Source organism: Crotalus tigris, unplaced genomic scaffold (genome assembly GCF_016545835.1).
Source record: "Crotalus tigris isolate CLP2741 ecotype Arizona unplaced genomic scaffold, ASM1654583v1 scf7180000017833.3397121, whole genome shotgun sequence".
Classification (NCBI taxonomy): Eukaryota; Metazoa; Chordata; class Lepidosauria; order Squamata; family Viperidae; genus Crotalus; species Crotalus tigris.
This window is the reverse complement of record NW_024096661.1, coordinates 1,870,720-1,898,337: the sequence shown is the minus strand read 5'-3', so window position 1 is coordinate 1,898,337 and position 27,618 is coordinate 1,870,720. Positions and strand designations below refer to the sequence as shown.

Sequence of the window (27,618 nt, the reverse complement as noted above, 5' to 3'; positions counted from 1 at the left end):
CAATATGAAGTGTAACTTTAATACATTTATACACAGTATCACAATGTCACAGTTGTACAAATAATTTATGGTTTCTCTTCCAAGAACAGCTGTAGAAGATAAAAAGAAATTCCAGCATGTCAAGCATAGCAGAAAAATTAAAAAAAGGCAGCTCATTTTAAATAATACCATAATCTGGTCTGGCAACAAACATTACATTATTATTATTTAGGTGTAAAATCTTCTAACATGCAATTTACAGTTCAACATGCAAAACTCTCAAATAGTTTGTTTTTTAGCAACTGTCTCTTCCTCAATTGCATATGAATATGTACATCTAGGAAAGTAGGCATATTGCTTCAATCAGAAATCCATATAAATTACAGTTGTTGAATATTTAGAATATTAATTCAAAAGAGTGTAATACATTTATTGTAAGTTGCAAAGATGTTAAAAAGAAATATACTGGATCAGTTGAAAAGTAAATATAGTAAGCACTTGATATTTATTATGGAGAAAATTGCTTAGATACGTAGGTGCAGTGTGAAAGTATGTATGTATACTATATATCTATATAAATATTTAGATAGATATTTAGATAGATATAAAATCTATGAATAAGATTTCCTTCTGAGTAGGTATTCACAGAATTGCATTGTAAGGCTTGAACTGATACTATTGTAGTTTTTCTTCCTTCCATTCAATATCTGATTTTTGGTGACTGGACAAATTCCTACAGTTTTCCTGACAAGGTTGTTTAGAAATGGTTTGCCATTTCATCTTTCCTAGGGCTAAGAAAAAGTGACTGGATTAAGGTCACCCAGCTGGCTTTATACCCAAGGTGGAGGTAAAACTCCCAGTTTTTAGCCTGATGCTTTAACACTACTGGTTCTTATTATAAATATTACAGAATACCAAATACAAAGGCTGACTGACAGTATCAATATAAAACAAACAAATGACCACATGACCACTTTCCAACTGATGCTTGTAATCTAATTAATGGAGCAGTTTGGCAATATAGTATTCTAGATTCTAGAACACTCTGAACAGCTCTAGATAGTGTTGATATAATATGGGAAGAATTAACCAATTTGTAACATGGAAGAAAAATACTAATCAACTATCTGAAAATTTTGCCAATAAGGGCAAGATTTTGTATTACTTTACATTCCGAAAAAACTATCCCTTAGAATAAAGAATCAATGCTTGATACTTTTTTTAAAAAACAGAATTTTATAATAAGTGCTCTTTTACAATAAATGTTAATTTAGAAAACATGCTTTTAAAACAAGTTTTAATCATTTGTAGTACTCTTTCATAGGATATCCCCCTTGCAAGAAGAAATGCCAACATTTTCTTTACTCTTGGCTATTCACTTCTCACCTGTTTATTTGCTTGTCACCAACAATACAAAAATGTAGCATTATTCCAAATACTTTAGAGGCCAAATCCATAGTATTAGCTACTTGGTGAATTAATATTTCAAGATGGCTGCTACTGTATTTCAGATTATCACTTTGCTCTCAGGCAACATATTTCAGAGGACTGATTATGATCCTCTGAAGGAGAGGAACTATTTGATAACCATATAAAATGATTCTGAAAGGGCTCAAAGTATTCTTAAAATAGGGGAAAAAAACCTAGATCTTTAAACTGGAGTAATCCCAAACTCTGTTTCTTTGCATGAAGAAGGAAGTGCTATTTTCCACACAAAGGAACAGAGTCATAATCAATTATGCGGTCTACTAATTTACTTTGTACTGCATCCATAACATAAATTTTGAAATAATTAATTTTCAAAATACAATTCTTCTAGTGCTTACATGGACAATTAAGCAAATGCAATAGAGGAAACGTGCGTGTGTGTTTTTTTAAAATATTTTCTAAAGCAAGGTAAACAAAAACCCAAAAATACTACTTTATACTGTGCCTTTATCTATAATAGAGAATCACCCATTCTCGTTTAATTAGATACTTTCATAATATTTTTTCCCTGGATTTCAGTTTAATTGCTATGCCTGGTTACTTCTGCACTACACTGTGTAGTTCTTTGCATATGATTCCAAAAAGGCACTTTTTGAACATGCAAATATGCGAATGTATCACCTGTACACAACTCTTTAAAATAGTAAGATCATTTCCTGGGTCCATACAGCTGACCTTTGAGGCTACTTTCACATTACTATCCACTTTAAAACAGCATTATAGAATTGAATCTGAAGCATTGAACAATCCTATTATTTGAATAAATACCGGTAGTATACATTCGACTAAGAGAGATGCTTGATTCAAAAATTGTGCAGAACAAGAGTATAGGAATGCATTTCAGGCATGAAATATCAAGTGATTAAAACTAGCCTTCCAGGAAAGTTGAGAGATAATGAAAAATGTTGCATTTTGAAAACTAAGCTCCATTTATGTTTATTTAGTTATTTCTAATATTGAAAACCCAGGCACATCCTTCAAACAATGCCTAACCTTTGGTATCCCCTTTGCAAAAATCATAATTCAATTACATGTAACTTAATAAAATATATTAACTTTCCTGATGATTTTGTTTATTTTTATTCGTTAGATTTTTTTATCTTGACTTAATTTTTTTAGAAGGCAAGGCACAGAATATACCATGTACTGCTTCTTCCTCTTATTTTCCCCACAACAACTTTGTGAGGTGAGTTGGGCTGAGAGTGAGTGACTGGCCCAAAGTCACCCAGCCGATTTTCGTGCTTAAGGTGGGACTAGAACTCACAACCTCTTGCTTTCTAGGCCAGCACCTTAACCACTACACCAAACTAGCTCTCCATATATACTAAGCATGGCTCCCTCTGATATTAGAACAATGGGTACAGAAATAACCTTAAAAAAAATCATACTAGCACTTGCAACAGTTCAAAAGTCTAAGATTCATCTTACGTTCAATCAGAATTGCATCATGTAGTTTTGTCTGAAATTAAGACAAATGACATAATTTTAGACAAAAATACTATTGGGAAAAAATACATGGTTTCAATATCTTTCCAATTATTAAAAATATTCCCTAGAATTAGCTCAGTCCTGGACCTTCCATAGTTTTTTTAACGTTGTAATATGCTATATTACTTCAATGTGATGCACATTCTCCTCCAATACCATTATCTGGTCCTTTTGCATTTCCAGGAACATTCAAATGACTTTCTTCTTTCAGTTTCGTTAGTCTGAAATCTTCTCTAACTTTTTCCAAGACATCTGGCTTGAAAATAACATCCAAGGCAGTCATAGCTAAAGCTTTAGCTGCTCTCAAGGCGTAGAACTGAGCTTCTTCTGATCCTAGGACAATCAAATCCATAAAAGGTAGAGATTTCATTTCAGTACAAGAGTTATATAGGGTCTTTTCAAATCTGAATAGAATTCTTTATTCTTTATTGGCCAAGTGTGGTTGAAATTTGTCTCTGGTGCATAAGCTCTCAGTGTACATATAAGTAATAGCGATAATCACAATCATAAACAACATGAAAATACATTCATCGTAAATCATAAAATACAACACTTTATCATAAATCATAAGATGCAACACTTAGTGGTGGTCATAGAATTCTAGCTAAGCAAACAATATAAATCTAGGATACTAAAAAACAATATAAATTGTAAGATACAAGTTATAGATATAAGATGATAGGAAATAGGAAAGATGGCTATTATACTAATGCAGCTTTACTAAGTACTTTGACAGTGTTTTAGGAATTAGTTGTTAAGCAGAGTGATGGCATGGGGGAAAAACTGTCCTTATGTTTAGTTGTTCTGGTGTGTAATGCCCTATAGTGTCGTCTTGAGAGAAGACGTTGAAATAGTTTATGTCCAAGATGTGAGGGGTCTGTAGATATTTGATATTTAAACATCTGAAGGGATGTTTAAAACAATTTCCTTTTTAAAAGATTGCAATCTCAATTCCACTGCAAACAGAGGCTAAAGAACAGTCTTCTCTTACAGATGCAGAGTTATCTACCAATGTAAAATCCACATTATTCAACTAAAAATGTATTTATACATTTGCATTGAGTTGCATCCAGTACCTGTGAGAGAAGAACTCTGCTCACAGGATGCTCTGGTTTGCCTGAATGGCCAGCAGATTTGGGAAAAATGGATGCATCTACTTTAACAGTTTAGTTGGAAAAGCTGCCTTTCTCAGGTTCTGCCTTTCCTCCTCAACTTAGAAAACAAGATGAAACGAAGATAATGGGCGTGGGAGTTACCAATTCCACATACTCATTTTATGTCCAGTTTAGAGCCAGCTGCTGTAAAGCCATCAGATCTGAGAAGAAAATTAATCCTTCTTATGCACAGAATATAACTCTCAGTAATGGGTAGAAAGGAAATGCAAGTATAATCTGAACACATGAACTTAGCACCAAAATTAGGCACCCATTTCTATCCCTTCCGTTTACATCCTGAAATACTGGCCTCATTGGAGAGAATGACTGAAGAAGTTGGTAAAGAGGCCATGCTTTTTACCCAATAGAGAACATATCTGGGTAGCTTACTAGACCAAAGAAGATATTTTTTCTTGTTTTCTTGGTAGAGATGTGCATCCTTGTCTTTGGATCTAAATACTGCACGCCTCTGGTACTTACCATCAGTCTTGTTCTACCACTCTCAAAAGGCACTGGCTGTCATGACAGAATAATGTAATCATGCAAATTTGATTCCATGTGCATTTTGCCACACTGTTTTCAAAGTTTTTTTATTGTGAAAGATATACACACTTTTAACTACTAACCTGCAGCTTTTGTATACTGCTCAGTATGGTTTAATGCATCAGAACCAATGTAAAAATAGGAGTGAATTCCAGGGACCACATAGCTAACATTTCCAAAGTCAGTAGAACCTAAAGAGAGCCAAAACATGTTTAGGTTTTGGAATATACCAAACAGTCTACAAGATAAAATATTATTGTATGGTTTAGCAAATAAAAATATTATTAAAGGGTACAGCAAATAAAAATATTCAGCTCCTGTATAGATCCTCTTCCACACACTAAGTACCAAGATGCATTTTTAATACATCAAATGATAGGATTTCTAAGGTTTTATCCCTCCATTTTAAGAACTTGGGAAATTGAAACAATGAAGAAACAAGAACCCTTGTTAAAAATCGACACTTCTAACCCCTCATTACTGAATGTATGGCCAGCCTACCATTCAGCATAAACAAACTGAATTTAGGTACAGAAGTTTGGTCATCCTGTCAATCAACATTAGGTGACACCTCCTTTGAAAGAAGAAAACAGCTTCCAAATGTTTTGGATAGCCTGCTATTTTTGCTTTCTATCTATTCTTGCTTTTGATTTTTTTCCATTCTTCTTTATAGAATTTTTCTAGCTTAGGAATATCCTTAAGTCAGATCTCATTTATGCATTGCATGTTCCAAAGGTCCCCACAGATTTTTGATAATACTGATGTCTTGGGACTGTTTCTTGTAAAAATGTCTTGATAATTCTGGATGTATGTTTCAGTATTTCTAAAATATGCAACATCTTTTTGGCTTCTTTGCTGACTGTGGGATATTAGCTTTTAAGAAATATACATATTTCATTAAACCCATTCTCAACTGCACAGTATTTTCTAGGTCACTGGCTTTCATACATCCTACAAGTATAATAAAGCCACACCCATGTTTAACGGATGCCAAAATGTTTCAGACTTATTGAGATTTGCTTTGGCATAATTTAGGAGATGACAAATGTGATGAGGTCAGAAGAATAGTTTCTTTTGATAACTCTCCCATGCAGATAATTATTGTATGAACAATATACGAGGGCAATTCAGAAATAAACCTGTCTGGTTATCAATGACAGACACTCGCAGATACAGAACGTTTATTATACATATTAGAAAACTACAACATTATTTTTCGACATAATCGCCATCCAAATTGAGGCACTTGTCATAACGTCTTACAAGGTTTGAAATTCCTTAGTAGTAGTCGCTTGGTGCCAAATCTGGACTATGGGGGAGTGATCAAAAACATCCCAACGGAACTACTTCAAAAGTTCTTGGGTGCATCTAGCGGTGTGCGGGCAGCGTTATTGTGAACAAACACCATACTGGAAGTCAGCATGCACCGACGCTTGTTATGAATGGCTTGTCTGAATTTTCATAACGTTTCACAGTAGACTTCTGAATTGATGGTCGAACTACACTCCAAGAATTTCACTACTATTACTCCTTTGGTATCTTCACATTTGGCGGGATTTTTTATGGCACCACTTCCAGTGTGGTGTTGGTTCACGATAATGCTCACCTGCACATCACTAGATGCACCCAAGAACTTTTGAAGCAGTTCTGTTGGGATGTTTTTGATCACCCCCTCCAATAGCCCAGATCTGGCACTGAGCAACTACTAAGAAATTTCAAACCTTGTAAGACATTATGACAAGTGCCTCCATTTGAATGGTGATTATGTTGATAAGTAATGTAATGTTGTAGTTTTCTAATGTGTATAATAAAAGTTCTGTATCTGCGAGTGTCTGTCATGGATAACCAAACGGAGGTTTATTTCCGAATTGCCCTTGTACTAAATGAATCTGAGACAACTATTTCAGTGCTAACCAAACTTTGCACCAAAGTTTGCTGTGATCTGTGGATTTTTTTTGGCAGATCTGACTAGTTTGAGAGAAGCAAAGATTATTTTTGTATTTCAGACTTCAAAGTTCCATGTAACTTTCATATCTTAACTTTATTTCTTAAGTTGCTAGCTGAAAGTGTTTATAGGGTTTTTGTCTCATTTTTTTAAAAAAAGCCTTCTCCGCTTCGTTGAAGTAAACTATCTTCATTTTCAAATGCTCAGACAGCTGCTGAGGGACTTATAGTTGCTGAAAATAGAACAACAATAATCATCTGAGAGGTTAGATAGTCAATCTCCTTTTTGAGCTTTAAAAAAATAATAATAATAAAGTATAAAATCAAGTGAATAGGTGCCAAAACTTTTGTACTTATCATGTTCTCTTTTTAAAGATTTTGAATATGAAAACAGCTGCACATATATAGTAAGCAGAATCCAAATCTGCAAAAGATATTAATTTTGTGTACCCTATAGAGATTTACATCTGCTTCTGTTCAGTTATGTATTCATAGTATTTCTATTTGACCAAGGTGCCATGCCTAAAGAAGTTATATTCTTGAAGAATCGTTAGTGAAAGTGACACAGATGGCAAAATTAACTTGTTTATTGGAATAAAATCAACATACATTTACTAATGACTTGAAACCCCTTATGGACATTTTGCTCAAATAAAAAAGAAAAATGAACTTGGAATTTAAGGCTTTGAATATTAGAGAGGATAGTTTATGGAAAGAAGGAAATTATGATGTAACTCTAGAGAGGGTAAAATATAAATGCATTTATAACTGCTGTCAAAAAGCTCAGAACTCATTTATAATGTTTTCTTTTCTTCTTCTGTTTTATTTCTTTTTCTATTTTCTTTCTTATTCACTATCTTGTCTTTTCTAATATTTGTACTGTTTTTAAACTTGTTTAAAAATTCTTCAATACAAATTGTATATTTGTATACTTACCTGTTAACTCATTTAAGTTGTCATTAGAAATGAAGTCTATGCCAAGCTTCTTGCCATTTTCTTTGTAATTTTTTTGTAGAGTCTTATTAGGAAGCACATTGTAGAAATCATTTTCACTATCTTGTAATTCCACCTAGACAAAAAAAAAAAAAAAATTCTGTGGAAATATCAGGCCATGGGAAATAAAGAGTTCATTATTCAATCCTAGGCACATTTCACTCAGAAATCAACCCTAGTATACTCAAAATAACAATAAAATTTAAATCTTCTACACAGGTACTTGAAATTAAATCATAGTTAATACAACTGGACTTATACTATAGTAAACATATAAGAACTTATTGCTTTATTTGTAACTGATTAGGGTTAATCCACCCTTTTTATCCTATAGGGATAAAAATTGTTGGATTGTGAGAATTGTGGTTCCTTCCAAAATGGCACCTGCCCTGGAATGGCATAAAGTAGCTTCTGCTGCTTCCAAAATGGCATCCACTCTGAGATGCAATGATATGGTCTCTATATAGGAAAGCCATATATCGGATCAGTTGCTTTTCTTTCCAAAAGGTGATCTTTAGATCTCGCCTTTCAGAAAGAAAACCAGCCGATCAGCTGCATGGCCTTCCTATATTGAGGCCACATGGTACTATCATAGAAGCAGATGCCATTTTGGAAACAGTTGCAATTCTCAGATTATGAGAACTGCAGCCAATTTCAAAATTCTCTCCCGGATAGCACCAAGAGGGTTCTATATAGGAAGGACTTGAAGCATATTGGCTGTTTCTCCTAGGAAAAGGGGATTTTCAAAAAAGTTAAGTGGAGCAAAGTGTGATGGGGGGAGGAAATCCAGTGGTGTAAGATCCAGCCAGATTGGAAGTAGGCCCTAGGGACCTAGTGGGGTGGTGTGGGGGCAAGATGGGCGGGTGAGGCAGCTGCAGCATCCTTGTGGTCAGTCATGAAGATTGCCAAGCACCTGAATTTTATTCATGTGATGATAGAAACGTTACAGTGGCCACAACTTTGGGTATAGGTTGTCAATCATATCATTCAGTATCGTGATAATTTTGAATGATCACTGAACAAATGTTGTTAAGTCAAGGACTATCTGAATGTAAAATAATGGAAATAGTATCTACTAGCTAAATAATTGATAATAATTTATGATTTTTGCCAAAACTGATACAATTAATTATAGTAGTTTCAGAAGACTTTTAGCCATCTCTTCCCTACATTCTAGTTTTGACCTGTACTTGAACTATTCACAAATACCATTATACAAAAGGCAAACTTTACATTGCACTGCTATTCTTTCAGCTCAAATAATCCATGTTTTAATTTATTTGAAAAAATCAGCTTATATCAGGTTAGGAAAGTTATCTAGCAGTCTTACTTCACAACCAGTTGCTAGAGCTGCAGCTTTAAAACAATTCTCTGCTTTTTCCTTTAAGGTAGAGAGTTCCCTTAAGGAAGGAGCACGCAAGTAAAATTCTAATTCAGTGTAAGAAGGGATGATATTAGGTTTCACACCTCCATTCTTTATTATACCTACAACAAAGAAGAAACAGGTAATCGAAATTAGTTTGGCACCTAGGTTTTCTGAGGTTTACTGCAAAATAGCTAAACAGAAAAGTCATGTTATTTAAGCACTTGATCCAAGGCTCTCTGCTTTGCCAGTAGATCAATGAGAACTCACACTGAAGACACTCTGGCAACAATGGACATCTGAATTCCAAAATCAGAAACTTCAATTTTCTGCTGTATTCCTCTGTTAATTATTTATTGCTCTTAAAATTGAAAAAAAAGTCTCTTCCTATACCAAGCAGAGCTATATAAGAAATATCAAGCAGAAGCTGAATATATTTACAGTACATTAGGAAGAAATTAAGATAAAACCATCCTTTCATATTTTAATTCTTAGGGCCTCAACTTTGGATTAAAACTGAACAATTTAAAATGTCATATTTAGTTTGGCATCCGTATCAGTGTATTTTCAAATACACATTTCTATTTTTTTCTGTTCAATATATTTATGTTATAAAGAAGAACAGTGCTAACATATTTTTGTATTATACCTGCTGATTACAAGTTCAGCTAAGGACATCCATGGTATATTACACATCGATTCTAACCCGATTCTTTTCCAGACATGATTAGGTATGTACCATGGTGAAATGTGTGTGTGTGTGTGTGTGTGTGTTCATGCAAATGCTCGCATACATACAATTGTTTTCATTTACTTAATTCTAACATATACCCCAAGAAAAAACAGTTAATGCCAAACAGTTTCAAGAGTAGGAATTACTTTATACATCCCTGTTCTGATTTGAAAGCATGACTTAATCTCAAATTTACTCTCATTCTAATATAGAAACAATTTAGTCATGAAACTGAAATATATAATAATTGAAGTATTATTAAAAATCAAAATTCATAATGCATGGTAATAAACATATTCCAATCAGGAAGAAATACTGAAGTCTGACATGACACACCTGATATATCTACAATGTAGTTTACAATTATTTATCTTTCAACAAAAGAGACTTTTGATTTGCATATGTGTATAACTTTGTATTCCACCTTTGTTTCTTACATCCACAGATTTTTGGCTGCATATTTTGAAGATTTTCTCTATTTTTTTCTCCAGATGTGTTTCACTTTGAGAGTGGGCAACTAAATTTCATTTTTGATGTGTGCCGTTGTGCCCACAGTAAAAAAAATGACAATAAAGGTTATCTTATCTTATCTTAGATGTGCCCCATGTTTTTCTGTGGGAAATCACTGTAATTCTAACCCCAACAAGTTTAATCTATTTTCTCTCCTATCAAACACTACAGTAATTCATAGGCAAATAAATATTCTAGAAGAACTCAGTGCAGGCAGCTGGGTCCAGCCTCCTCACCACTACCAAGTCCCCTCGTCAACTCATTGCTGCCATGTTATTGCACAACTCAATGTGGACAATTTGTTGCGGGAACAACTCACTGTGAGTGCGCAGAAGGAGAACCAGAGGGTGTGTGAGCGAGTGAGCAAGGAAAGGCAGCTGGGCAGGTGGTGGTGGTGGTAGTGGGCGGAGTGGTGGGTGGGAAGGAGGTGGGGCCTCCCATTCTCACAACCACTGCTGCCGCCACAATTGCTTCGCCCTTCCAACTGGGCAAAGTGAGGCAAGGGCAGCAGTGAAGATGGAATCAGGGACAGGTGGTGGCTTCACCTCCCTCCACTGCCACTGCTGTCTCCTCTGCTTATTTGCAGGGATGAGGGCTTCTGCCCCGCTGGGTACTGAGCACACTGACCGAGTCGTAGCGGGCACTGGGGCATATAAGCATTTGTAGAGGACCAGGGTCAAGGAATGTTAAGGTACTGTGGCTGCAGAAGCCATGAGTCCTTTCTGTGTCCGGGAAGAACCAGGGTTGGAATTCCGCAGCCATTATGGAGAGATTTTTGAGGAGCTGGATAGAGCGTTGCAGCAACATTCCCCTCAAAGCCAGGTGAATGATTTCATGGTGTTTCTGGTCATGAGCAGAGTGCATTTCTCTAGAACAGAAGGAATAATAATAGGAAGGGGAAGTCTTCCTGACCCCAAATTTCTTGACTGGAGTATCGCTAATGGCATTTTCTCCCCTTCACACCTGCACCCTCTTCCGGATCCATCTGCCACCAGCACAAATGAGACCAAGTTGGCAGTCTCTAGTCGGGCTCCGCAGGACCAAATCACCTGCTCTGCCGAGAAGGCAAAGGAAGAAGCCAAAAGGTGGTTAGGCCAATGAGTCAAATCAGGGCCTCCCCAGATGTGCTGCAGAAGGCAACCCTCCTCACCTAACCTGGCCAACACATCTACCAGGTTGGAAGAAAAAGAGATTCCAATTGGCGGAGGCTATCCAGCTACAATTCACCTACAATAACTTTATTACGATCAAGCTAACATGGACCCAAAATGGACAGAAGAAAAAGAAATAGTATCAGCACAGATTTGCACCTGGAAAAAGAGAGTTTCATAGCAATATTTACAGATTTCCTCGAAGTCCCCCACCAACTTCCATGCAATTTTGAGGAGGTGGATCACCTGGGGGACAAAACACACCATCACTTACTCTTTCCTGCAGCATTAGTGAACTGTACAGATTACTGTTTGAAGGGAGCAGTACATAAATTGAAGAAAATTTAAATTAATGATCTCTGACTTTCAGAAGCTATGTCATTCTAACTTAATAAGAGAGTAAGAAATGAAACCTTCACAAAGCAGAAACTGGATGGACGACATACAGAAAAGAAACAATAATTCGGAAAAGGAGATAATTTGCCTCCACCAATAAGTCACTAAATAAATGTTTTATCTGGGTCAAAATAGATGTCAAGACTCTTATTATGTAATATTCTGAAAGGAACACCCCAACAACTGGAAATAAAATCCAAATATTCTATTAAAACAAGATCAAATGGCATGGATAAATGATGATTAAAATGCCATAGGAACAATATTGGGAAAAACAAATTATTTATCTCTTAACCAAGAATCTTTTGCTTTTTGTATGATTTGTGAGAGGTTTTTATATATCATATTTAAGGAAACCATATGGACTCTATTTAACTCCATTTTTCATTATTATTATTAAAAATGGTATCAGCTATTAGGTATGCCATATATTGCACATAATAACTTCATTTTTAAAACATCCACAATAATTATCTTTGGGATGCAAGATAATTGAGTCTCTTTCAAGAAATGTCCTCAAATTAAGCGTTTATAATAAAATTACCAATTTCACAATGATTATTTCTAAATGCATATAAATGTATTTCCTTTATATTTCTAGAAAATGAATGCAAGTTCTTCCTAGGTCAAAGGCCATATTTAGTTTTTGAATTGAACTAACTTCAGAATGTAGGATTAAAGCTACATTTTTATTTTATTTACATTTAACTAAAAGTAAATACACTCATTTAACTTTATATTCTGAAAATGTGAATTTAATGATTATTTAAAAGCTAATTTGATAGGATCAGCTGCTTCATATTTTCATATGAAAAGCAGAGTTTTTACCGTTATGCATTTAATACCACATTGAAATAATTAAAGCTAATAAACATAAGCAGCTGTTCATTTTGTAACATTAGCATGTCAGATACAGCACATTTGCTTAATCAGTTTCTGATATAACTTGTTGGACATAAGAGTGAAGGAAGGTCTCACCATGTACTCTCCATGTCGGTTTCATTTGCTGTCTTAAAAGGGACAGATTGTTGTATGCAAGTACAGCAGCATCTAATGCATTTAGTCCTTCCCAAGGGTAAGCAGCTGCATGAGAAGTTTTTCCATAGTATTTCACAGTCACACTAGGAAATAAAAGTCATCACTTGTTTTTGAACAATTTTAAAGGAAAAAAAATCCCTTTGGATTCATTTCATGAAATTTTTTTTTAAGGAGATTAAGTGCATGCTGCATTCTATGGTATTACTCCGAAGCTCTACAAAGATCTGAAACAGCAAATCAACACAAGGCTATGAATGGAAGGTGATACAGAGCTTCCATAGTTAAAGCTAATCTTTGGCACTGCAAAAATTAGATCTCTAAAACAGATATATCAGAGAACTGATATAGCACATAAAATTAAGCTTAGAAAAAATTAGTGAATTAGTACCTAAAACATTTAGCAAAACCATTTAAAAAGAACATTTTAAACAGGTATGAACTATAAGATGAAAACATCCTCTGGTTTTTCTATGGTAACTTTGCTCGCATGAAGGCAGGATTTGTTTAATCCATGAGTTATTGTTTAAGCCAGAGCCTATCTAAAACGTAAGCAAAATAAATGTGGTTTGTTTGGTCAAATGTGGTTTGTTTCCTTCGATAGTTCTTGGCCGGTATCCAGTGCAGAGCAAACCCAGATAAGACTAACTCATTTGCTGACCCTAGGACAGGAAAATGAACATATCTCACTAATGTTTACTATTATATGCTAACCCAGAAATCATTTCTAGTAAGGAAAAAAAATGTTTTACAGAACACAATACACCTGCACTAGAAGTGTAGTTATACAGATTAATTTCTCAGAGTCATTCAAATTTCTCAGAGTCATAGAGGATCTCCATGGAGGACCAAGGTACATTAATCTGAACCAATTTCTAGGCCAGAATATTCTAAAATAGTAGAATAGTCTTCACTAAGAAATTAGGCTGATCTCAATTGTTCCAGGCTCCAGATATTCCTGACAACTGAGTTATTCTGGGCGTTCTATGATGAGTGATAGATGCCCATCTGGACTGATTTTATGTATAGGTCTTTAAATTTTTATATAGTATATAACAGTGATGGTGAACCTTTTAGAGACTGAGTGCCCAAACTGCAACCCAAAACCCACTTATGCATTGTCGAGTGCCGGGTGGGTGTGGCCCATTGGCTGGTGTGGCCAATTGGGTGGGCATGGCTGCAGTGGTAACGGCAGACTGAGTGGGACTAAAAAGTTCAATCAATCAATTCCAACTTTGGAAGATCTTTTTTTTCCCCACGAGAAGCTGAAATTGACTGATTGAACCTTTTTTTTTTTTTTTTTTGCACACAGCGGCGGAGACCGAAAGCGAAAAGGTTTTATAGAACCCAGCTGAAGGCCTAGGACTGGGGCGACTGCGCGCGTGCCCACAGAGAGGGCTCTGCGTGCCGCCTCTGGAACCCATGCCATAGGTTCACCACCACTGGTATATAATGTAGTAGTTAAGACCTGACATTGGCTTGATGGTACATAATCAATTCCCATCCCGTGAAATGCACCTTCATAAAAATGATGAGTATCAAAACTCAAAAAAAGACAAAAAGCAGAAATGTTTAAGATTAGCAAAGATCCACACATTTCATAACGTTGTTTTAGAAGCTATATATAACCCATACAATAAATGTGCCACACAGTAATTTTAAAATTAAAACTAAAACACAATTTTAAATGTTTTTTTCAAAATCATTTCCTAAACGAACTTTACGAATACATCAGAATATGCTTTTCCAGAGCACAAAACAACTGTGTAGGTTTGTGCTGTGTTATCAGTTTCTTACATTTTTAGCATTGTACTGAATACAATAAAGAAGCAACTTGCAAAGGAGACTTAAGAGCTTGATTTATTTGGGTCAAGCCAGAGTTTTATTTATTAGCATGAAAAAGAATGAAACAGGCCAATCTATTAAGAACCAAAGATTCCATTTACAGAATAAGTATTTGTTGGTAAACTCAGCCTTCCAGTATCCCTGAATTCTTGTGTCTATTTATGTCTACAAACACATTTTAATTAAAGCAAGCATGAAATGAAATGCAGAATTTAAGATATGAACATATTCATATAGAGTTTAGGTTTGTTTTTCTATTAAATACATTGGTAAGAACTACTATCTGAGCTTGCTTTCTTCTCTCTGCTCCATCTCAGCTTTTTCCTTTCTTCTGCATCTTTTATACTATTATCAATCTGTAGATAAGATGGCCTGCAAGCTTTTTCAGATGAAGAGAAGCACACAGAATAGGGCCTTTGACAAGGAATTCTACTGGCAGGCAATATCTGGTGCTATGGCTGAAGTAAAAGGTAGGTTGTATCTGTACTTTTTTATAATTTTGTTTAGCTAAAATGAGATGTGGTGTATAAACACTTTAAACCAGTGGTTCTCAACCTGTGGGTCGGGACCCCATTTGGGGTCAAACGACCATTTCACGGGGGTCGCCAAACCACGCTGTCCGCCATTTTTTTCCCTTTTCCCTAGCTGTCCTACTCCCTCTTATTGGTGGCCACACCCACTTGGGGGTCACCACAACATGGGGACCTGTATTATGGGGTCACGGCATTAGAAAGGTTGAGAACCACTGCTTTAAACAATTATTTGTTAGAAAATATACTTTTGTTTCCTAGGATTCTGTATTACAAATGTAATTGTTCTAAACTAGAAATCCAGTGCTGGCTCTTTTGAGAAGTAAATGAGAAATAACTTTCTATAAAATGTTTGATAAGTATAAGGAACATGTAGAGAGCAAGGAAGATGATCTTGATGGATATATAAAAACTCTGTTGCCTAAACCAGGGGCCCCATGTGACCATGGGGACTCTGACAATTGTAAGTATGGCGACTGGTTGTCACTTTTTTCAGGACCATATCTTGGAACAGCCATTAAACAAATTGTCATAAGTCAAGGACTACGTGTAAATAATTATTTTTTATAGAAGCGATTTCTGAAAATGCTTACCCCCAGTGTTTTAGCAAAACAACACAGAGCCCTGGGTAAGCTATGGCTGCTTTTGCTTATCATAGATATTGTTCCTCCCTCTCTGGAGGAGTCAAAAGTTTGGCATTCTGCCTCCTTCAAATATTAAGATAACAACACTGAAGACAAGTGAGTTATTGGAAATAGTGGCAACTGTTCTTTCTGACCACTGCTGCTTACCTAGGATCATGAGTATCCACCATGAATAGGATTAAATGCCATTTGAGTAGGAGCAGGAAGAATAATTCAAGAAAAAGATGCTGTTGCTATAAATGTCAGTCAAAACAAAAAAATGTATTACCTCCATCCTATCCATGCATTTATTTTAATAATGCAAGTGTTCTAAGCCAATAATAATGGATACATGGGCTTCTAATGTCCCTTTCTACACCATCTACTATTTTCTTCCCAAGGAGATTCTTCAGGATATTATATACTGAGCACAGAACAGAAAAATGAAGCAGAAATTCTTATAAAGTTCTGCTGAACTCCATAAATGTGTTGTAGCATGTTGCTCATGAACTGACACAAAGGATGAAAAAGGATTGAACTAATAGATCTCAAAAAAAAAAATCTAGAAGGGGATCAAAGGGCAACAGACCCCTTTTCAGACACTATCAACAAAGCTTTCCCACTCCTTTGTACTCACTCATGTTCTGCAATATCAGGTAAATAAGCTGCATCTTCTTGAGAGGGATGAGCCATGAAAACAACATCTAGACTATCAAAAACCCCAGCTTTAATTAAGTCTATTTTGCCTCCTCCATCTTCTTCAGCAGGGGTACCCAGCACTGTGATCTAAAACGAGAAGATGACAAGATATCAGGGTCTGGAAAACAACAACAAAAAATCGCGCCAAGGGAACCCAGCCAGGGAAGCCTGTTTACTGGGTGTGCTCCTCTCAGACCGACAATATTTTGAAAATGCATAACTTTCTCGATAAAAATAAGAATTTACAAAAAAAAAAAGGAGGGTGGGGAGATATGCTCAAAATCTAAAGTTAGCACTTCATAATCCCGTGCGCTGCCTAGGCACTAAAACCAAGGAGGGCGGCGAAGAGGACCAAGATGCCAGCTCGCTCCTCACCTTAACAGCGGGCGCCTGGCGAGGGAGGCCGGCAGGGCTCTGGCGGAGGCTTTCCAGAGCGCCCTTCAGGCCCAGCGCGGCGGCAGCGCCCACTTCGGCGATGAGGTTGTGCCCGCAGGCATGCCCGATGGCGGGCAGGGCGTCGTATTCGCACAGGAAGCCCAGCCGAAGCAGAGGCGGCGGTGGCTGTGGGGGAGCCTGGCTCGCTTCGGCGGGAGAGCAGGACGCCCCGTCCCACTTCCAGTCCGCCCGGAAGGCCGTTTCTAGCTTGTAGCTGCGCTGCACCGACCAGGCGCCCGAAGAGGAGGAGACGGGCAGGTCGCCGAAGAAGCGCGTCAGGGCGGCGTGAGCCTGGTGCTCCTCGTAAGCCAGCTCCGGGTGGCTCCAGATCTCCCGGCTTAGCTCGCCCAGGCGCTCCGAGGACTCGTCGATGCACTCAGCCGCCCACCGCTTCCATTCGTCCAAGCGCATCTCCGAGGCGAACGATGCCTCCACTGCTTCATTGGGTCTCATTGCAATGGTCGGACAAAAGAATGGAAAGACCGGAGAAAATCGAATGGAACAGGTGCTGTTCTCAGCTTTCCGATGAGAGGAAAAATAATAATAATGCTGAATAAAAAAATACGCCTAACGAAGAACTACAGCCCGCGAAACTCGCCGGCCGGTCTGAAGTTCATGTTGCCCGAGAGGCAGCTTATATATATATAGCCCTTCGTTTATTTCGCAACTCATTCCCTGGAGCCTGCTGGGAATAGTAGTTTTTTTTTAAAAAAAAAATTAATACCGTACAAGTATTTCTGAACTGGACTTCTGCCAGAATTGCACCACCGTGGCGCTGAAGTACGAAACTGTAAACAATGTAAAAGAAAACATGATTTAAGTTTCTAAAAGCGATGGATTGCAATGTTATTTCTTTTAATCTATCTACCGCACACGGATGCATTTTCACAACTAGACTTGAAGTTGTCAACGTTGTCTATGTATTCTTCAGATGCAAGGCATAATTTAAAAACACATTTCTGAGCCACAGCTTGATCCGTTTTACCTTTTGTATTCTTAGAAAGTTAAGCTACTCCTAATTTTATAAAGTAACTTAAGAACAAGTAACGAAAATATTTATATAAATGTTTTCCTTGAAATAGATCAGATCCATCTGACAAATATTGCGGATGTTTTCATGCCGCACATTCCATCGGACAAGCATCTGTATTTTTGTACCACGGGTGTGTAAAATTCCATAACTTTCAATTGGTTTACAAGAATACCATCTGTTGGGGTCACATAAGGACCCATTATATCATGTTTAATGCAGCTTTACAACACGCGAATTGCTGGTAAGACTCCGCAGGAGAACACAACCCACCGCCCTTCTTCAGTTGGGGACGGGGCCAGGGCTTTCATGTGATTTTTCCCGGCAGAACTACAAGTTCCATCACCCCTTGGGGGAGGGAGGGCTCATGACGTCTCGCTTGTCGCTAGCGGGCGTTAACCGTTAACGTGTATTAACGGTTCCCTTCTTTCCACCTGTGGTCGAATGCTTTTGCCGCCGCTATCTTCGGTTCGCGTGCTCGCTGAGATGGTGTCCTCCCCTTACACTCGTTAGACTTTGGCACGGGGCGGATGAGCCGCCGAAGAATGGCAGGCTGGGGGAGGGGGAAGTCTTGGCAACGCGGAGTTCAACGCCAGACCTGATAGGGCAAAAGTCGCGGTTTACTTGAGAAGCAGGAAGGGAGAGGCCGGCGGAGCAATGTGGACGCAGATTAGACTGCATTGCGCAGACAGGCCGATAGCGCAGCGGAATCTCGGTGGGGGAGGTATCCCTGCGCAGCCGCAATTAGCTTTCTACCCTTTGCTAGTCCTGGACAGAGTTGCGGTTTGAGCCGAGGGACAGGTTCTTCTGGTGTAGGTGCGGATCTCGTCCAGTTTTTCATAGCTTTAATCCTATCACTCCCTCAGAGAACTTGCGTCCTAGAAAGACTGAAACGAAAAATCTAGTGTTTCTGGGTATTTTGGTATTGCCATCGTTAAAAACCAGCTATGCTTGATGCCCACCTAATTTTGTGCTGGCCAACAGCGCCGCTGCTTATAACTAACTTCATTTTGTTTACCTTCATATAATGTTCTATCAGACCAAGCAATTCACAATCACAGAATTGGAAGGACCCTTGGAAATCTTTTAGTCCAATCCCTTGCCAGAGCAGGGATCCTCAGACCATTCCCAACAAATGGCAATCTGACCTTCGTTGAAACTTCCACTGATAGAGCTTCCACCACTTCAGGAGGCAGGTTCTACACTATTTAAAATTCCTCACATTAAGGAAATTCCTCCATAAAAGTTTGGATTTCATTCTGTAAAGATTGGTTCTTGTTCTGCCCTTAGGTGATAGGCATAATAAATGCATGCCCTCTTTTCCTGTGACAGCCCTTAAAGTATTGTAAGTCTGTCTCCACATAGGAGAGTTTTTAGGCTAAACATGCCCAGTTCTTTTAAACATTCTGCTTAGGAGTTATCTTCCAGGTCCCTCTTCATTTTTGGTCTCTCTTCTCTTTCCAGGTCTTCAGCATCCTTCTTGTATGGTGCCGACCAGAATTGGACATAACATTTGTGGTGTGGCCTGACCAATGCAACATAGAGTGGAACATAATCAGAACACTATACAACTTTTGATACAGCCCAAGATTGCATTTGATCTTTTGGCAACTGCATTGGACAATGGATCATATTCTTCTAACAAAGACTGGGGCCAAGCCACATACCACCGGTCTTGTACTTGTGTATCTGATTATTCTTACCTAAAGTCAAAATCCAATATTTCTCCTCATTGAAGTGCATTTTGTTAGAAAGAGCCAAATGTTGAAGTCTCAAGAATTTGTTTGAAACCTGATACCGTCTTTTGAAACGCTAGCAATTTCAAAGTGAGTATTACCTTAAAAATAAAAGTGATTGATTTCAAGTTAAATTTAAGTTCAGAAGTACTAATTATTGTGTTATTTATTGACAGGACATACCCATCTGACAGAAGAAGAAAATGGGAATGAGAAACAGCTGGGGTATGAAAGATCAGTGAAAGCATAGGTAATGTGTATATAAATGAGGTGATGAGAAAGTGACCACCGTTATCACTGCAATGTTATACATGTGGAGAAGGAAATATATTAAGTTTTAATCAGAGAGAGAAACTGCACTGTGGGGTCTTTTGCTCTCTCTAACCTTAGCTGTTTTCTTGCAGATGTTTCATTTTCCAGCTAAGTAACATCATCAGTACTTGTTTATAGCAACTTTTCTTTCTTGCATTCTCTTTCCCAGGTTGTGAATAAGTTAGCAAAAGTTATGAACCATAAGAATCCATAAGCACTGACCCAGATGTCAGAAGAAAATAAAAGAACAATGAACTGCAGAGTGAATCAAAAACTGAACATAAAATATGCACTGATAACTAAATATGAGGAAAAGATTGATAAAAGCTGTAAATTGATTAAGCTGTAAATATCTCAATGATAGTAAGAAATTACTCCATCATTGTTGAAAAAAAGACTTACATGAATGTTTCATGTATCCACAAACTTGGTTGACATTGCAATTCTTCAGCTTAATATACCTTGTATTCTTGAAAATCATTAAAGATTTTTCCCCAATCTAGTATCCCTTCAGTACCAGGTTATCAGTGTCCATGAGGCAAGGAATAATGAGAAGTTAACATATCTAAAGAGGCACCATCTCACCAGTTTCTAGTCTTTTACTTTCGCTATACTACCCAAATGAACTAAAACAGAAGATATTTAATTGACTTTATTTTTTCAGTTCCATGGTACTTAGTTTTTAATGGTTTGAATTAAGAGATTACTATTAGAACAACCTCTGTAAGCAAGATTTTATAATGTGTTAAACATTAATCTTGATTGTGTTCCTTTTCCAGCAAATTCCAACAAATTAAGCATGATCCAATTGTTTGAATTAAGAGATTACTGTTAGAACAACCTCTGTAAGCAAGATTTTATAACACGTTAAACCTTAATCTTGATTGTGTTTCATCCACTTTTCCAGCAAATTCCAACAGATTAAGCATGATCCATTGTCCAAATAGAAGATAGCCAGAATCAAATCAAACTATGAATGATTCTGGTTTAGAAGAGTTTTGCTCCCAGATCCAACCTGTTAGTGAAACAGAAATGAGTGGTGATTTTCCTGTTAAGATTTGTCCTTCTGTTTTTGGGAGAGAAATAGACATGCTTAAATTTCTGACTTTCTTTCTACTTTAGGAAGTTACAATTGGGGATGTTATCTCTTCATCCTTCTGTGACTAGAATTTTAATCTTTAGCAGCAAGTTATCTTTGAATACATCAAAAATAGATTATAGTTCTTATACAAATCCAGTTCTTTTGTATTATTCTATTGCAAAATAAACAGTGGTAAAGATAGGTTAATACAGTTTTACAGTTAGTAAAATATTATTTTAATGTGACAAAGCATTAAAACAATGAAATATCCGTATAATACTGTTTTAAAATATTTAATACTTTTCAGACTCTACTAAAAACAATCCAGGGAAGAAATTTGATTGTATAAAAAAGCAAATAATATTTTCAAGACATTACTTTGGGGTGGTATGCAGCAAGTAATACCACTAGGTGCTGTTCAAAAACAAAAGAAGTAATTCATTGTTTTTGCTATTGTGATGCTTTTGGGAAATTATGGGCCTGGCTATTACTATTTCTATGAAGGAGATGGGTGGTTAAGAAATTTGATAAAGAAGGTAATAGCAAAAGAAGCTCAGTGAGATAAGCCTATACAGTCATAGAAAGATGCTGTTTATTTTTGTCCATTGGCTTTCTTTTGCTTGGGTAAATTTTCTCTGGGGAATTTAGATGTAGGAGCTTAGAAAATTTTCAAAAGCTATGCAGCAAAAAAGAGTGCACAACAGCCCTCTATCCAGATATTTTGGACTTAATATGCCCCAGCAAGGAGGTCACTGATAAAGTGACGTCAGTTGTTGCCCAAAATTTCTGCTAGTACCAAATTGCTTATTCTTCTCCCATTTTTTTTCTTTTATTTGTATATTGTACCTTGTGTTTTTGCTTTCTGTACTGGGTATGTTTCATATTGTATTTTTTTTTCTATGGAAGCTGTTGATAGTTGTTTTTTTGGAGTGGCACAGAAATATGTTTAATGAACAAGTAGGGACTAACATATTTTGTTTGAGGCTACAGGTTAAGATGAAGTATCTTTTGTAAGGAGGAGAAGCCATATATGGAAACAGAATGTATTTTGATATATTCAAAATAGCAGGAAACTATTTGGATGAATAAATAGCAGGAAGCTATTTGGACCTTATTAAAATAACATTTTACATATTTTTATTCTGTAAAAAAGTTATCATACAAAATTTGGTAGTACATATCAAATCAGTTTTGAATGCAACTGACTGTATTGTTTAACAATATATAGGTATCAGAAGCTCGAAGATACCATTTTATTGAAATGAACAAAATAAGGAACAATTCCACTCACAAATGGTACTGGAAACAATGTATTTTGATATATTTTTGTTTCATTCTGAATATGGTCAATTTTTGTGATTCTGAACACTGTAAACAAACTTCATCCTTTAATACAGGGGTCCCAACCCCTGGTCTACGGCCTGCTACTAGGCTGAGGCCCGGCTGGAACCGGGCCAGTCAAGTAGCAGGCAAGCATGCAAAGCTCCATTTTTGTAAAGGGTGGGTGGGTGGGCGAAACCATCCCCCCCTGCTGCCGCCACTGTTGCTGGTCCACAAAGCCAAAAAGGTTGGGGAATGCTGCTTTAATAAATCTGTTTGAATGTTAAGTTGATAAAACAATAATACTGAAAATAAACAAATAAATAAACAAATAAATTGCCTTTTTTTTGAGAAACTGTTCTTGGATAATAAGACTTACAGAAATCTTGGCATTGTGGTTTTTATATGCCAAGTGTATAATATTTGTTGCATTAAAACAAGTAGTCTAAATAGTATGAATCCCTAATATTTCTTTGCAATTTTAAAATAGTCACTGATTTCAGCATGAGCAATCTTCAGCAGCATATGATCAGATTTGCACGAGCACAGGAGGAATTTTCCTTTCCTCTTTGGGGAAAAATCCATTATACTGAGAGATATTATAAGTGGATGAAACCATACTTTCAGAAAGTTTTAAAAATCAAAGTTTGCATAAGAGCACAGTTGAATTAAAAGAAATTAAATTCTTATTTAAAGTCCAAGATGAGATCTACTGAATTAAAAGGGGAAATGTCTGGAAATGCTGCTAGATTAAAGTTCATGTTTGAGTGTTCCATGGTTATCTTACTTTTTTCTTGCATATCTGCATTGCTGCTACTGCAGTGAACTCTTCCATGTTTGAGATGAGACACAAACTGATGTGTAGAGAGCAGATTCTAAGAATATTCCCAGAATTTCCCAGGTATGCCTATTCAAAAACTTTTAACTAAATATAACATAGACAAAGATGAGATGCCATGTTTATCGGACAAACATGAAATAATAATGATGGCACCTTAATCACTAGATCAGATTGGCTCTCACTATCCTGGCTTCAAAAACATTTTTTTTTAAATTGTTAAGATAAAAATAGGGCACGTTGGCATTTTTGCAATGAGTTTTGCAATATTTTCCCCCAATAATGGTAATGGAGTGAAAATAAGTAGACACATACAGGAACAGGACATGGATGATCTGGGAGGGGAGAGTGTGAGAAAGAACATTTGCCCTGAATCCAGGAAGTAAATGAGGCAAATGTTCCCATTGGTGGAAAAACAAACCACTCACAAGCTTTGCCAAGCCATAGAACTGAAAAGGAAAAAAACTTTACTTCCAAGAAAGCAGCAGCAGCAGAAGAAAAACACACCCAGAACATGGAACTTTATTCTATTTTTACTCCCAATCCTTCACACACTAGTACAAAGCTGACTTTTAATAATAATAATAAAGTTGGAAGAGAGCTTGGGGGTCATCTAGTCCAACCCCCTGCTCAGGCAGGAAACCCTATACCATTTCAGACAAATGGCTGTCCAATCTGTTCTTAAAAACTTCCAGTGTTGGAACATTCACAGCTTCTGGAGGCAGGTTGTTCCACTGATTAATTGTTCTGTCAGGAAATTTCTCCTTAGTTCTAAGTTGTTTCTCTTTGGTTTGTTTCCATCCGTTGCTTCTTGTCCTTCCTTCAGGTGCTTTGGAGAATAGCTTGACTCCCTCTTCTTTGTGGAAGCCCCTGTGATATTGGAACATTGCTGTCATGTTACCCCTCATCCTTCTCTTCATTAAACTAGACATTCCCAATTCCAGCAGCCGTTCCTTATATACTTTAGCCTCCAGTCCCCTAATCATCTGTGTTGCTCTTCTCTGTACTCTTTCTAGAGTCTCAACATCTTTTTTACATCGTGGTGACCAAAACTGGATGCAGAATTCCAAGTGTGGCCTTACCAAGTGGTATTAACACTTCCCATGATCTTGATTCTATCCCTCTGTTAATGCAGCCCAGCACTGTGTTGGCTTTTTTGGTAGCTACAGCACACTGCTGGCTGTGATTGTCCACTCAGACTCCAAGATCCTTCTCACAGTTGCTACTATTGAGCAAGGTACCATCTATACCACAGGTCGGCAACCTGCGGCTCCGGAGCCGCATGCGACTCTTTGAGCCTTCCCCTGTGGCTCCCAGCCTCCTCTGCCTTTGCAGAGAGAGACAGAGACAGAGAGAGGCAATTGCGCTTCCCTGCTTCTCTCTCTCTCTCTCTCTCTCTCTCTGTGTGTGTTTTGTGTGTGTGTTGTGTGTGTGTGTGTGTGTGTGCGTGTGTAAAAAGAGAGTGCACTCACAGTGTTCTCCGAGGAGCTGAAAAGCTTACTGGGCGGAGCTCCTCCCTTTGCTGCGTCTCTGCAGGAAGCAGGAAGCAGGAAGGGCAGGAGAGAGCTAGCCAGCCCAGCTAGGCTGACTCAGGAATTCTGGGAGTTGAAGTCCATGAGTCATAAAAGAGATGAGGTTGCCTACCCCTGAGATTGTTGGAGAACAACTTGAAGCTTGCCAGGTGAGCAGCAGATAGGAGGGGGGGGAGAAAGAGAGAGAGGGGGGGAGGGGGAGAGAGAGAGAGGAAAGAGAGAAAGAAAGAGTGGGGGAAGAGGAGTGGCAGACCAAGGGCAGAGAGGGAGGGAGGGAGAGAGACAGAGAGAGAGAGACTCTTTTGACATCTAAAATGAAGATAATACTGCATATATCCTTTTTTTACCTGTGTGTGTATGTAATTTTATTCTCTTAAAGCATTCTCTTGGTGATCATTGTTTTAATAGTATGGATATTCCCAAGAGTCATATTTTTACTTTTATTTTTAATGTGTGTGTGTGTTTGTGTGTGTATACACACACACACACACACACACACAATCTCTCTCTCTCACACACACACACACACACACCTATAATAAAGATAAAAAAGGATATATGCAGTGTTATCTTCATTTTAGATATCAAAAGGGTTTTGCGGCTCCTAGTGTTTTGTTTTTTGGTGGGAAACGGGTTCGAGTGGCTCTTTGAGTGTTTTGGGTTGCCTACCCCTGATCTATACCATACCTGTGCATTTGGTTTTTCTTGCCTAAATGTAGAACCTTACTTTTTTCACCACTGAATTTCATTTTATTAGATAGCGCCAAATGTTTAAGTCTGTCAAGATCCTTCTATACTTTAAGCCTATCTTCTGGAGTGTTCGCTATTCCTGCCAGCTTAGTGTTGTCTGCAAATTTGATGAGTTCCCCATCTATCCCCTTATCCAAATCATTGATGAAAATGTTGAAGAGTACTGGGCCCAGAACAGAGCCTTGGGGCACCCCACTACACACTTCCCTCCATGTAGATGCAGTTCCCATTGAGGACCACAAGCTGAATACAATCAGCCAGCTACTAATCCATCTGATGGTGATGCTGTGTAATTCACATTTTTCTATCTTATCAAGTAATAGGTTGTGGTCTACTTTATCAAATGCCTTACTGAAGTCCAAGTAAATTATATCCACAGCATTTCTCTGGTCCACTAATTTTGTCAGCTGGTCAAAGAATGCAGTAAGATTTGTCTGGCATGATCTTTTTTTGACAAACCCATGTTTGCTTTGATTACCTTCATTTCTATCAATTCTGTCAGTTGCTTCAAATGGCCAAAAACAGGCAGGAAGTAATAAATTATCTTTTGAACTGATGAAAAGAAAAGGTTTTTTTTATGGAACTCAAAATATGTGTTCTCAGAGTTGCTATAGCCCTGGAGTCCTAACTCTCCTATCTCTAATTCTGCACAAAATAAAAACAAAGGTATACTTAGAAAAATGAGGTAAGAAGAATTTAAAGATCAAAAGCTTAAATGAATATAGCTGTAAATATAAGCAACCTTGGAGCAAGAATGTGAGTTTGATGCAATGGTTAAGGCATCAGGCTACAAAACAGAAGACTATGATTTTAGTCCCAACTTAGCCAGCCCAGTGGTCTTGGGCCAGTCATACTCAGCCCTAGGAAGCAGGCAAGAGCAAAATACAAGAAATCCAAAAATCTTGCCAACAAACTGCAGGGACTAGTTGCACAATCACCAGAAATCAGTACAGACTTGGCTTAAAAATCTCAGAAAATGTAACAAATCAGGTTTCTGAGAACATTAGGTTTTAGATATTTCTGAAAAGAATAGGAGAGGGAGCAAAAGACTCCTAAAGAACTCCCAACTAGCTGCCCAGATAGAAAGCCAAATAAAGTTATTTCAACTACTATCCCAGTTAATGTAATGCTGCCAATCAGATATTTTGTGGAGACAACACCACTCACTAGTATTACAATTCAGCATGACCTGTGAAAAAAATCCAAGAGTAGAAAAGAAAAAAAATCCTCATATAGAGTAACCTTTTAAGTAAATTTGCCTCTTCTGTTTTATCAATACTTAAAAGAATACTTCCATATGGAAAGAAATGGGCAACATGAGCAGCTCTGAAGTATTCTATTGTACTGCCCTCCTTTCAATTTTTGGGTGTTTCTTTACATAGAATTATTTGACTTGCATTGTTGCCATAGTGGACTTTGTTAATTAGGAATGTCATGACTTTTTCCTTTGCCAGTGAGGCTATCTAGCTAGGCAGCCTGAGGCACTTTACTTTTTTCTTTTTTTCAAAGAAAAAAAATTGAGTTCAATATTATTTAGACAGTTTACACAGTTTCACATATGTTAAACATTGTTAATTTCCTCTTGTTGCGATTCCAAGCACTCACCAAAATATGCTCCAGAAGATAGGGTGTATGTATATATGTATTGTTGGAAAAATATTTGAGAGAATTACAGGACAAAGTTTCATAAAACACTATTTCCACTGAAAGCTTCAGCAAATCAAAAAATCCAGCACTAAAGAAAAGATACCATCCATTCTCATTATTAGTGTTAAATTCTCCCATGCTATATAATATATCGGGCAGTGAGGGATTTTTGTATTTTCGGTTTTGGGCAAGTTCATCAGTGTCTTCCTATGTGTTGCTTAAAGTCATCTATGAATGTTCTTCACCATTTTCATTAACTTGTTTTTTTTAAAGTTTTGACTAACAGTCTCTTGTAGAATTTGCAGCAGAAATTATTTCTCAGTTTAAAGGTCTGGTTGATTCTTACTCTATATTCCTATCAATGTATATTCAGAATTCTCACTGAATTTAGCATATGCTGCACTAGATTTGGGCATCATGATTAAAATAAAAGTGTATTCATCCCACATTCTGCAATCATTTC

The 27,618-nt window shown here is 37.2% G+C and overlaps 1 protein-coding gene and 1 long non-coding RNA gene across 2 annotated transcripts; one reads left to right on the top strand and one right to left on the bottom strand.

Annotated features, from left to right (window-relative positions):
- Window positions 1-17,517, bottom strand: PM20D2 (peptidase M20 domain containing 2). Its single transcript, XM_039343106.1, has 7 exons — window positions 16,850-17,517; window positions 16,413-16,561; window positions 12,721-12,863; window positions 8,920-9,074; window positions 7,533-7,665; window positions 4,736-4,843; window positions 1-3,288 (listed from the first exon to the last, which is right to left on the bottom strand). Exons 1-7 carry the CDS (start codon window positions 17,360-17,362, stop codon window positions 3,083-3,085), a joined length of 1,407 nt encoding a protein of 468 aa, XP_039199040.1. The 5' UTR covers window positions 17,363-17,517; the 3' UTR covers window positions 1-3,082.
- Window positions 17,518-17,828: 311 nt separating this feature from the next.
- LOC120307887 lies at window positions 17,829-22,720 on the top strand. Its single transcript, XR_005556685.1, has 4 exons — window positions 17,829-18,755; window positions 19,404-19,765; window positions 19,852-19,925; window positions 20,157-22,720. It is a non-coding gene; the product is annotated as an uncharacterized LOC120307887 (long non-coding RNA).
- Window positions 22,721-27,618: the final 4,898 nt, after the last annotated feature.

Bases quoted from the DNA above. Each gene is read 5' to 3' on its own strand.
- PM20D2 (XM_039343106.1), bottom strand. From the start codon at position 17,362: ATGAGACCCAATGAAGCAGTGGAGGCATCGTTCGCCTCGGAGATGCGC. The intron at 12,864-16,412 runs GTGAGTACAAAG...TTTATTTCCTAG, and splicing joins CCTGATATTGCAGAACATGA to TGTGACTGTGAAATACTATG. The intron at 4,844-7,532 runs GTAAGTATACAA...GGCTCTCTTTAG, and splicing joins CAACTTAAATGAGTTAACAG to GTTCTACTGACTTTGGAAAT.